Genomic DNA, 12,804 nt, shown 5'->3' on the forward strand with positions numbered 1-12,804 from the left:
GGTAGAGCCCCGAAACCGCGTCTGTTTATTGTTCACTAGGACTTTGAAAGTGCATTAGGACTTAATGAAAAAGGCCTACAAAAGCGATTATGTTTTTTTTTGGTTTTAGTGGGGGTAAATTTAAGAAAAAAGAAACAAGTGAAAATCAGCAAAAAAATAAACGAAAAACACCGATGTGGCTTCTGCTTGGAGGTGTAGTTTTCTATGGGAGCCGACAGATTGTTGATGTTAGAATTTTTATGAATAAAAGTGTTGTTAAACTAGTAAATTACATTGTTTATTTATTCAACGAGTGTTGCTTTGTAAAAATATGCTGCACTGAAGCCAAAAATGAATGTAAAAAAAATGACAGAACTACTATAGCAACGAGAAATTACCTCTGCTCTGCGTGTACAAAGAGGGATATGGAAAATTTCCTCTCCCTAGACCAGGACAAAGAGTCTCAAGAGAAAAATTTTTAGCATGCAAATTGATTTTTATAAATCATATCCTCTCCTGATAAAATTTCTTTGATTTGTAGAACTAGTCCTGAAGAGGTTTAAAATCATTATTACATTAGCAACACGGTGAGTAAACCTCCAAGATAGACGATCTTTTTGGTACTTATTAATTATTCAGGACACATTCAAATTCTTGATCTGAATGTAAGACCTGAGAAAACCGGTTTCATAGCCACAAAGACAAGTGGCGGGTGACAGAATACAATGGAATTATAAACTTGGGCTATATTTGAACATTAGGGGGATGGGGGTAAGGTATTTGGACAGCGTGAAGTTAGAAAACAACTATTACTTCACAATATGCAAAATAAGGATCATTATGATAGTTCATTATGATAAGGATTAATTTCTGCTTGTTTTTTGGTTTTCATTATCGTATTTAAACTTTTTCTTCAATTTCATGTAGAAAAAAAGTTACGTTTGCCTTCAATCAAAAGGCAAAATGCATAAGTAATACAAATAGAAATGGTGGCAAAAAAATTATTCAGAGGACTACCTCAGAAAAATAAAAAAAGGCGAAAATAAAGAATCTAAATATCCAGACATGGAAACTAATCGTTGTGTGTGCATCACCCAATGAAAAAAAAGTGACCATTATTGGAGATAAAATTTAATAGGTCATCGACTCCTATGCACAAAAAAGAGGAGGCACATTAAAAGAAGTTAAAATCAACTAATAAAGCAAACACAAGAAAATTTGAGAATAGGCACACATTAAACAGGTGGTAATCTATAATGACTCCATCCATGAAAGCATTTGGTAAATCTCTTCGATTCTTTTCCCTTGATTGTCAAGAACAGTAATCGCTGTCTTTCTGGCTGTTTAATCCTCAGATTTTGTATATATACCTACAAATAATAAATAAAAGATGAGACAAATTGACCTGGTCGTTCAATCTTTTGGAAGCAATTCCAAATTTGACATAGAATGCAATCAATTTACAATTTTTAGTTTATTATGGAAGATAGAGGGTATCTGAAGGAAATATTGTCCACGATAAGATTTTTTTTGAAGGAATGCTCCAATGTATTTTTCCACAAAAATATGAAAAATATTTCGGGCCTTGAATATCTTTGTTTTAACCCAGGTTCCCCAACGACAGTTTCTTGATCTCCCTTTAAGGATATAGACTGTTTGCAGTAATGTCTCTAAATTAATTAGAAAAAAAAACACCAGTATGGTTAAGTGAATGAACTATGCCAGACTTAAAACTACTACCAACAACTCACTGCAGCTCAAAGCTACCTGGGGCAATCACAGCTATGCACTCTCCCCTTTCATCCCAATCTATCCAAATCCTCCCTCTTTACATCCTCCAAAGAAGCTCCAACTTTCCTTAAATCCTTCCTTGCCACCTCCACCCGCCCAATGCGGGGACGACCTGATTTTCTTTTGGCCCTAGATAGTTGGCTAAAAAGGACGATCTTTTGCAATTTGTCACCCTTCATCCACAGAGCGTGTCCTGGCCATCTCAATTTTTCTCTCATTATATACCTAGAAAACATTTTTCATACAGTTTACTGTCTGAAATACGGTCAGTCAGACGGGTACATAAAAGAATCCACAGAGAATTTCTCTGGGAAACTTCTAACAAACCCTCCCCCGTCTTTCGGAGCACCCACATTTCAGAACCCTACTTGACGACTCTTATCAATGTAGCTTCCAATATTCTAATATTGGTTCACAGGCTTGCATTCCTATTCCTTCAAACTTTTCAACTGGTTATTCGCAATTCTATTTTTAACATCTCCACTGCAACCACCATCTTTACTAATAATACTACCTAAGTAAATAAAGCTATCTACTCGATTGACGATCTCTAGCAGAAATCATCCTCTCTACCTTCACTTATTCCCTGTCCAAGGGACTAATTATTCTTAAAATTAATTTTCAAGTCTACTTTTGCGCCCTGAGGTCTCGGAACCTCCACAAAATTGATTCATTTTCCACCATCTTTACCAATAATACTACCTAGGTAAGTAAAGCTATCTACTCGATCGACGATCTCTTTAAAGGAAATCATCCTCTCTACCTTTACTTATTCCCTGTCCAAGGGACTAATTCTTCTTAACATTAATTTTCAAGCCTACTTTTACGCCCTGAGCTCTCGGAACCTCCATAAAATTGATTATTTTTGCTAACATTACTATTCAAATAGGATACTCAAATCATCAGCTTAATCTAAGTTTAGGAGAGTTTTACCTTCCCATTTAATTCCATGCTCTCCCATAGCATTTACCGTATTTCTTAAGACAACATCCGTCAAAATGGTTCATATAAATGGGATAGAAACTAACTCAGGTGAACTCCTGATACAAAACAAAACCAGCTCTAACCTCATTGTCTACCTTAACCGCAGCAATTTTAAGCTCGTAGATATCACTAATCACTCCTAACGCATTTATCTGGTATATCATACAAGGGTAGGACCGTAACTAAAGCTCTTCTATTGGTTCAATCAAACGCTTGCTCATAATCTGCAAAACTAAGGACTAAAGGGGTCTGATGATTCAGGAACTTCTCAATTATTAATCTAAAAGTGAACATTTGTTCGACACATCCTCTCCCCTTCCTAAAGCCACGCTGTTCTTCTCTTGAAAGCTTATCTAAAGCATCTCTAAAAACAAGTCTAAAAAGCATCATACTAAGTAATTTGCTTTCTACAGAAACCAAATAATGCCTCTATAATTACCACACTCACTCTTAACGTCTTTCTTATCACTCTTAACGTCTAAAAGGGCTGAATTAGAGTATTCCTATACTCGCTCGCTTTTTTCAAAAAATATATTTAGAATCTTCAGTAATTTATCCCTAACTTCACAACCACGATATTTAAACACTCATTTAACGCACTATCAGCTCCTGGGGTGTTATTTTTTTATCCTTTTAGTGCTGTCACTAACTCTTCTTATCAAAATGAATCTTCCTTCACTTCCACAGTGTCAAGAACTTTTTCTTTCTTTTCTATATCTTTTCCCATAACTCAATTACGGTTCAGCACATTCTCAAAATGTCCCGCCAACTCTTCTTTTACTCTTTCCTTGTCACTAGTTGTCGCTCTTTTCTTATATTTAACTGGGAAAAGTCCTAATTGACCATTCCCTCCCAAATTTTTAGCATGTCATTACAATTATTTTACTATTATGCCGTCTGACTGCATCCTCAGATCTTCGGCAATTTTGTTCATGGCGTCCCCTTTACACCTCCTTAATTCATATTTTGATACTTTGTTTTCTTTCCTTACATTCCTCTTATTCTCATGTCATCTATCACTCAAATAGATTTGTTCAAGCCTCTCCTCTACTAAACTTAAAGCATTTTCACTAATATTCCTAGCCTACCTTTCTAAATTTCCTCCTTGAGACTCCATCTGCTACTTCACAAGCTATTTTCCTAAAATTATTCCATACATCTTCTAAATTGTTAAATTTCAAACTCTCAAGCATAATATTTAACCGTCCCTGGAAAATGTCTCTCAGATTCTCATGCTGGAGCCTACCAGCGTCATAACTTCCTGGAAGGTAGTTACCCTTCATACATTTTTGTTTTAGATTAACTAAAGACACTAGTTGATAGTGATCTTTACTTTTAACATAAACAGAACTCCTATATACCCTAGTATCTTGTATCGACCCCGCCAGTCTTTGGTTTACATTAACATAATCAAGGAAGTTGTCCGTCTTATTACCATATGTTAATACAATTGGGCAGTTTTTATGACCAAATACTGTATTGGTTATAACTAGATTGTTGTGCCAACAGAATTGCAGCAGTCTATTACCGTTACTATTTCCTTTTCCCACAACAAATTTACCTAGGCTAGGATACCATCTATCCCTATTTCTACCGACCTTTCATTGAAATCGCCTAATAAAAATACCATTTTTCCACCTGGGATCCTGTTTCTTTGGTCCTGTAGCTGAAAGGAAATTTCATCTAAGTCACTGTTATTTCCATCACTCGTTTCTACAGGACGTATAATTCTGTAACTGATAGCTTGCATTTTTGTTGGTACAACATGACCAACTACCAATCTATTATCAATACCTTCCCAGCCTAAACAAGACTAAGCAGTTTCCTTTTTCATCATGAGCTCTACTCCCTGCCTATGTAACCCATCTTTTCTGCCCGAGTAAATAAATTCTATACCACTTAATATCATATTTTCTACCCTGTAACGAGTTTCTGAAACTCCTAACAAGTCCAGTTCAAAACGTCTGTATTCGTCAGTCAAAATGTCTATGATATTCGTTTTTTAACGTCGTAACTTTAAAAAACATTATTTAAAACATTGACATTATTACGGCCTCAGGAAAAGCAATGGTCCCAAATACAAATACATCTTCGCAAGTCTGCACAAAACATTAAAGCCTGCTTAGAACCGGACAGCAAGAAGTCCCTGGCACCCACAGTATGAATGGAGGCTTTGTGCAATCATGGGGCCATCTTGGTCACAACATGGTTTCCCGCAATTGGTGATGCTCTTCTGTCAACAAGAGACGAAATCCTACACAAGCAGTCCCAAGCTATTACCTCTGGCTCATTCATGCATACAAATATTATACTACTATTGGGAGGCAACCCACATAGATAACTTAATTAGGAAGAGGTTTTTCAGCCCAAAAAAGTCCACCAAAACACAGGAAACCTAGAAGCACCCTCCATCAATCAGAACCAAGTGCAAAAGCTATGTCGGTACTAGGCTATAATTTCCTCGAGGGTGCCACTTTGGTGAGTACAGAAAAACAGTAACAATTTATTTTGCAATGTCCATAATCGCAACAAGCAATTAATAGCACCAAGGCAACAAATGTCATTTAGCTTAACATAAAAATCACCTTAAATAAGAAAATCTAGGAAAGTAATAATAAATTAGAAAAGTGAGTTCTTATTTAGAACAAGTGTCTCCGATTTTAGGTCCTACGTTTCAGATGAAAGAACTCGCTTTCTGGAGCTTGTATATATACCAGCATATGAGGGGTTCCTCTTCTATAAAATTGGACTTTAGCTCTCTGATGTAACATTTGGACTTAAAATGTGTTTATTTTCTATTTTGACCACCCATCCCTCAGAAAAAATCGTCTGATCCCCCTTCCCTATAGGTCAGCCTTGTGAAAACTTATCTAGTCAATACTATATAGTTTTATAATTAATTTATACTCTACTGCGGGGCCTTGAAACACCATTAGCCAAAAGGACGTAACGGTTTCAATCCGACAGAGGTTATATGGATCTCAGGTTTGAATATTTCTTAAATTGTTAGTTTTCTGTTCTTAAATTGTTTTTTAATTCTTTAGCTTCGCTTGGACCTTGAAGATCTTTTTTAATGTCTACAATTACCGTACATTAAACCCATCGTTAAACCTATAGCCTACATAAAAAAAAAAAAACATAATGCTAGAGAAGAATACAAAAATACAGTCTCACCTGTACAGATTTATAAGCTAATTTTACTTCAACTTCGGAGCAACGGGATCCAAGCCATAAGAAAACTTGTTCGCCATTATCCAATATCATAATATCATCATCAGCAAGATCATCCTGAAAAACAATAGCCTAATTAGTCGTAATGAACAACAGAGGCTATATTTTAACGAATATTATTCAATTTAGCTTCTTGTTTTTATAAACGGTTATATTTTTGAATGTGAATTCATGAGTATGTCAAAAGCGAAATATTTTTTTTTCTACTACAACTACTAAAAAAATATTGGAGCCCTTAACTACAGAGGCCGTCACAGGCGTGAAAAGTTCGTTTTCAACCCATTCTACTTAGAACTTCACCCTTTTCTCTTTCCAGTGAAGTTCCCACTTCCTTTAAGTTTTGTGCCATAATCTCTTTCCATCTCATCCGAGAACATCCTCCTTTTCATTTGGCCCGGCTGGACTTCCAAAAGCGAAAAGTTTTGATCTCCTATCATTAATAAAATGTGCAGAACACACCCTCAGGTTCAGGTAGGGTATGCAGAAGGACAGGAAAACCCCCTTGGCACTTCTTGGATGATGGGTCATCAAATGGAGATCAGCACCGTCGGTTTGGACTATAGAGTATAGTGCTGCATCCTTTACCTTTTTTTTCTCTTTATCAATAAAATGTAACCCAATCATCATTCATTTTTATTTCATTGTAGATCCTTTTCAATCTCTTTTTCATTGCTTGTCTTTTTCAATAATCCTCCATGCTACTAATTTCATCTTTAATTTTTCTCCATCTTCCTTCTTCTCTCTAGACTTAAAACCACTCTCTCTAAAATTTGAGCCAAAAATTCGTCTAAAAAGGTCCGAAGGTAATCAGGCAACGTTCCCAATCACACAGTTTTTTTTAATGGCACATGTGCTTTGCTTGACCTAATAATTCAAGAAGAAGAAAAAATTATAGTATTACGGAGACGAAAGCAGGATGCGTCTCAAGGTTTATGTTCCTTGTGCAAGTTTTGGTAGGCTATTTTTCAGCAGTCTAACAGTTTAAATATTTCAGTGTAGGAAGACAATTTTGCTATCATTCACTAGTTATGATTGAGTTTTACATTACGCTGAGATTCATTATATTCACTCCATATATGTTACATTTCTGGAATTCACATCAATTTTTTTTAGATTGAAAAATGCGTTAGGAACATTCGAAAACATGGAGATTTTTCTATTTTTGAAGAAACTTTATATCGTTATCTAAGAACAAGTCTTTGCAATGTCACGATTCTCTTTCGATGAATGGGTAGATCTGAAACTAATGAATTCAAAGTTGTAAGTATGTTGTCCTTTGGTTACAATACTAAGGGACGTGTTTGTCTCTTACTAGGTTGCAGCTACTGCTGCAACGACGAACGTTTCGATGAATGAGTAGACCTGAAACTAATGAATTCAAAGTTTTAGGTATGTTGTCCTTTGGGTATGATACTACGGGACGTGTTCATCTCTTGTGAGGTTGCAGCTACCGCTGCAACGACAAATACTTCGGTGAATGGGTAGACCTTAAACTAATGAATTCAAAGTTCAAAGTATGTTGTCATTTGGGTACAATTACAGCTGTAAGCTTGTCGCAAAATAGCGTCTTTCAGAGGGGAGATAAACCTTATGCAATAATTACTCTTATGAACGTTCTTACAATCGGCTAGCTTCAATGTAATGCGTCACCAGCTGCCATCTTCAGGCACAGTTGTATCTTTAATGTTTATATTCAGTTTTCTGGGAATTTCTAGTCGGCTGGACCATTTGAAAAATGAAAATACGAGTATTTACCTAAATACAACCAAATTCAAAGTGCACGGATATTCGTGGACTTGTACACTAGGAGTGCGCACTAGGATAAGTATTTACTAGGAGTTGCAAAGTATACACTAGTATACACTAGGTATACACTAGGAGTTGCTAAAACCGTCAACCGACACTTATAATTAGGATTTATGAGGCATTTGTGGGAGAATGCACAGAAATAAAACGTTTATACTCCTGGTAATTAGGTGAGTGATTTCTCCACAGCGACAACGTCCCAGCACACGCGGACGTTTTCGTGAACCGCTATTCTAAAGTCCATGGGTGAATTATCATTCCACACCCTCTGCATTGGTCTGATCTAGCCCACTGTAAGTCTTTCTAGTCCTGAGAATGAGAGAGAAAAAACAAGTAAATGGGAAGTGTTTCAAGGATATGGATATTGCAAAACCAGCTTCACAATAGGCATTGTATCATGTCAAAGGTGAAGTGTGCTTCTAAGAACTTAAAAGAAGACTGGAGATGTTTATGCGCTATATTTAAGAATCTACTGAACAAATTCTTTAGAGGAAACTAAAAAAAATTGCAATAAACCTAATAGATAACCTTTTCTGTTATTTTTGCCCCTGTTGTAATAAGAAAAATGTTCTACATATTTTCTAGAAAATGGAAATCTGTATTATTATTTAATGTTCAATTGGGGATTCATGGGTGTATAACTGGTTTGTAGTGGTTACACACAAAGAGGAGGACAGATCCAATTTTTCGTCAGAGGAAGGAGGACAGAGGTTAAAAAGGAGGATATCTTGTACGTCATCCTGGATAGTGTAAGACTGTAAAACCTATAAAGTAGTATAAAATTCTTAATTATCAGCTTGAACAGATAAGCATCAGTAACCAGATGATAGTATTTGGAGTAAAGGAGGATAGGCCCCTGGAAAATAATGAATCAAAGTCCCTCTCATTGTATACTCCTAGCATGGAGTTTTTGCTGTTCAATGGCGATGCATAATATATTGAAAAACTATATCCGTGTATCTGAAAAACAGTATTTACTACTATTTCCCATTAACAAAAAGCTAATCACTCATTTTTTCTTTTTCATAACCTGTTTTGGCCAAGACAGCATTCTTTGACATCTCGGGACTTTTCTATAACGATCTGGGCACAGTAAAATATCTCAGTTTGATTGGAATTATGGATATTATGTCATCACAAAGAGCTTGCTAACAACTTTTGCAAAATAACTATCACAGTTTTTCAAATATGACTCTTCGTTTTTTCTCTCTTTTTTTCTTCTTCAAGTTTTCATATTTTTATGTTATTTTCTAGTATCTTATCGCTATTTATTCTGGTTATCTTTTTTTTACTGATATTTGCGGCTATGAAGCCAAATACTAATTCTTAGTATCCTTTATTCATTTATTCTCCTTCATAAATATTTATACGAATACAAATTATAGGAGTATTCTCCATATTCTCCAGCAGATAGAGTGATTTTTTTTTAAGAAATGGTAGAAAAGGTCTTGCAGCACTAATATGAACTATTGCGGCTAAAAGGGCTTCAGTTGAGAGTGTTAGGTAAGAAAGTTATGCAATACATTATGTAAATTAACTATGTAATATAAATTATTACAAATTAATTGAAGTTAATTAAAAAATTATCCATTAAATTAATTAATTACGTAAAATAATTATATAAACTCTGTTTTATAGAATTATGTACGAAAGTTGAGTTGTGTAAGAAGTACCACAAAGGAAAGACTTTCAAGTTAGGATGGCCCTATACGCATGGCCCTTTATACGAACATTCTCCATTATGCGTGATCAAACTTTTATCAATTACTTATTTCATTTTATTTGCATAGCCAGAAGTAGTGAATAAGCCTTACCTGACAAAAATCAGAGCATTTTTCAGATACGGTGAAATATCCCTTTTCGTTTGAACAGCGGAACAGCCTTGCATATTGCATGAAGTCGGCGTCTGTGTCATGTTGTTTTTTACCACCCAAAGCGATCCAAAAAAAATTTTCGGGCTCTTCTCCTTCATTGAGTATTTGAAGACTGTAACTCTCCTATAATTTTGAAACTTCAACATTTGTAAAGAGAAAATATTAATAAGAGTGTTTCTTATGTCCTTCTGGTACTAAAACCCAGCAAATAATATATTCTCTGCATAAAATACTCGAATCTAATCAAAACAGCTACAAAAAGATTCCATTTCACAAAATTTAGCTCAATCAACTGAGCTATATCAATGCTCAAACTCGATAAAAAAAAAAAAAAAAAAAAAAAAAAAAAAAAAAAAATCAGTTTATGAAAATTTAGCTTAGAATTTAGTTCGATTAGACCTTTAGAAGTGGAACTAGAGTAATTATAATAAGGAAAGAGGGAGGGAATAGAGACAAATAAATAAAACCTTGACTACTGAATGCTATCTGTCCGGATCTCCAAGATCATCAGGTAAAAAAAAAAAAAATCCTCGTGAGTGATTTCTTAGACCTCTCTGCCTTTCCACTAGCAATTGAAACGAAAATACATAAAAAAGGTAAAATTCCTTAAGAAGACAGTGAATATAACAAATGAAAAACTTATTTAGAAAAAATAATAATAAAAGTCCGGAAGCCTTTATCAACAAAAAAAAGAAAAGAAAAAGTAGCCAAAAAAGCATATAAAAAAAAACGAAGAAACAACACAAACACTGTAAAAAAAAGAAGAAGAAACTCACATTTAAACGAAACCAATACGATATTATTATAAATGGAAGTTTCATTTCGGCGGCACTAAATCTTAAGTCTAAATCGGCGGTGCTGATCTGCGTTTCATGGCCCTTCAGCCAGGAAGTGTAATGGGGGGTTGGGAATTTCCGCAGTAAAAAATACTATCATTACTGACATGGGAAAACAATAGCAGACAAGAAAAATGCTATTCTGAGATACAAATAGCCAAAAATAGATACTCATTAAATAAACAAGGATAATATCCATTGTTGCTAATGTACAAGCACTTGGAGTTAAATCAATTTACCGTTGACAAAAATACAAATTGAAATATCCAAATTGAGTGAAACATTTGCGTTTAATCGTAGACTTTTTGAGATTCAAGAGAAACAAAGGTACCATTCCCAGCACATTTACTCATTAGTTTTACTCTTATCCAAATTATGAACTAATTTGAGCCAATTATGATTCAAATTATGAAAACATCCGTGGCTTTTGGTGGTCAGATTAACAGTGAAAGTCATCTAAAGCATAATTACTGTGCCCATTCTGGCCAAAGTATGATCAATAAAATCCCCTTCTGAATTTTAAGCTGACCTTTCAAGCTGACCAGCTACAAGTATACAAATCTGACTGATGTTTTATTGGAAGTAAAATTAGCATATTAATCAAATAAAGATCACTTATTCACGACAAAACCATGCAAAAACCATTATCTTTCCTGGTATATAATCCAAAACTCATTTAACAATAATGCATAGAACACAAACTCTGCCTTTAAAAGAGGCAACACATCTCCACGTCTTTCAAAATCTAACAAAATATAGGCATATCTAGAAAACCATTCGGAAGGTATCGTAAACCTTCGCAAAAATTCTACGAGTTCCCAGATTCCAACGTAGAGATTCGTTTCGTTTTTAAGTAAATTATCAGGCAGGCAATAATTTACTTACAAAAATCTATTATGATGTAGCCAAAGGGATATCTAGTATTTTTATTCAGGGTCAGGGAGGGGGATTGCAATAAAAAAAAAAACGCATCAAAAACTTTTTATACGCACTTTTGTTACGTTTTTACGAGTCGGACAAAATTTTGGAGGGAGGGCGAGGGTCCAGCCCTCAATCCCCCCTCCCTGGATACGGCCTTGGCTGTAACTCTTTACTTTTCATTAAAGGTGAATTTTTAAGAAAAAAATGTTTAATTGGATGTATTTAAAGAAGACTTTATCATTAAATTTTTTAATACACAGTCTGTCTCTGGTCATAGCCAATGAATCAATCAGGACTGGGGCGTATTCAGAGTTTTGGAGATACTCCTACACCTCTTCGACAGTAAGACGTTTATCCTAGTCTTTATGATACTTCTATTTACTCCTAAATCAAATACGATGCTATTCACCAAGGGAATTCGCGGAATATTTATCCAGGGGAGGGGGAACTACACAAACAAACATATTTCTAGAGAGGTTGAGGTCCGAAAAGTGTTTCTTTATGCCAGAGAAACATTATATTTCTGAATAATTCAAATAATATGTATTTTTGGAATGTTTTTTTTTTATATTTTAGAGGACTAAGGAGGAGGGGGCTCCCTGTGGTCGACCTTATTGTTTCCTAATGATCCGTCAGATTAATTTTCAAAACAATGCTTTCATTTGGAATATATGGCATCCAATGCTTAAATTTCATTTGGAATATATGGCATCCAATACTTAGATTTCAAATGTATGTAAGTTTGTTTTTAATATTTCACCCAAATTTTATTAGATAACATATTAAATTAGAATTATATTTCAAATATATGATGAAACCTAGCTTAGTTTTGTAGGGATACAAAACTGGAATCAATACACTAAACTGGTAAAAGACGGAGATGATTACGATAATGTGAAGCTTTCTGCAAACGTTGTAATTTTTTTGAGCTGGAAAATACTTTTCTGGGGAATAACCTTGACTCTAGGTGCCTTTCTAAAACTGTCATTTTCTGAAACCTTACTCAACTACTTACAAGACAGTCAAAAGTCTCTGAAATGGTTTGAAGTATACCCAAAATCAAAGTTTTTACATATGTTACTACTACTAATATTATTAACAATTCACTGCAGCACCAAGCTCCCCGAGCCCAACACACCTACGCACGCTCTTCCTACACCTCAATCAATTTAAAGCCCCCCTCTTTACACCCTCCCAGGAAGTTCCCATTTCCCTTAAATATTTCCTTACGAGATTCTCCCACCCTATTCGGGGACGACCTGCTTTTTGTTTGGCCCTGGAAGGTTGGCCGACAAGGACTATCATTGGCGATCTGTTATCCTTCCTCTCCATTAATCAGAATGCAGTGCAAGCGCTGTGCCGTTCACTAGGCTATAATTTCC

General features: G+C 35.1%; 1 protein-coding gene across 2 annotated transcripts in view; it reads right to left on the reverse strand.

Moving 5' to 3' along the window:
- Positions 1–1,094: 1,094 nt before the first annotated feature.
- Positions 1,095–12,804, reverse strand: part of fliI (FLII actin remodeling protein) — a 110,020-nt gene continuing 98,310 nt past the window's right edge. For both annotated transcript variants that reach the window (XM_089103465.1, XM_089103464.1), the window contains 3 exons: positions 9,606–9,788; positions 5,929–6,042; positions 1,095–1,349 (listed from right to left, as the gene is read on the reverse strand). In XM_089103465.1, coding sequence (XP_088959591.1) covers positions 1,215–1,349; positions 5,929–6,042; positions 9,606–9,788 — 432 coding nt within the window. In that variant the 3' untranslated portion in view covers positions 1,095–1,214. The remainder of the gene's footprint in view (positions 1,350–5,928; positions 6,043–9,605; positions 9,789–12,804) is intronic.

Source organism: Artemia sp. Qi Xiang Cuo, chromosome 17 (assembly GCF_049724085.1).
Source record: "Artemia sp. Qi Xiang Cuo chromosome 17, ASM4972408v1, whole genome shotgun sequence".
In the NCBI taxonomy this organism is placed as follows: Eukaryota; Metazoa; Arthropoda; class Branchiopoda; order Anostraca; family Artemiidae; genus Artemia; species Artemia sp. Qi Xiang Cuo.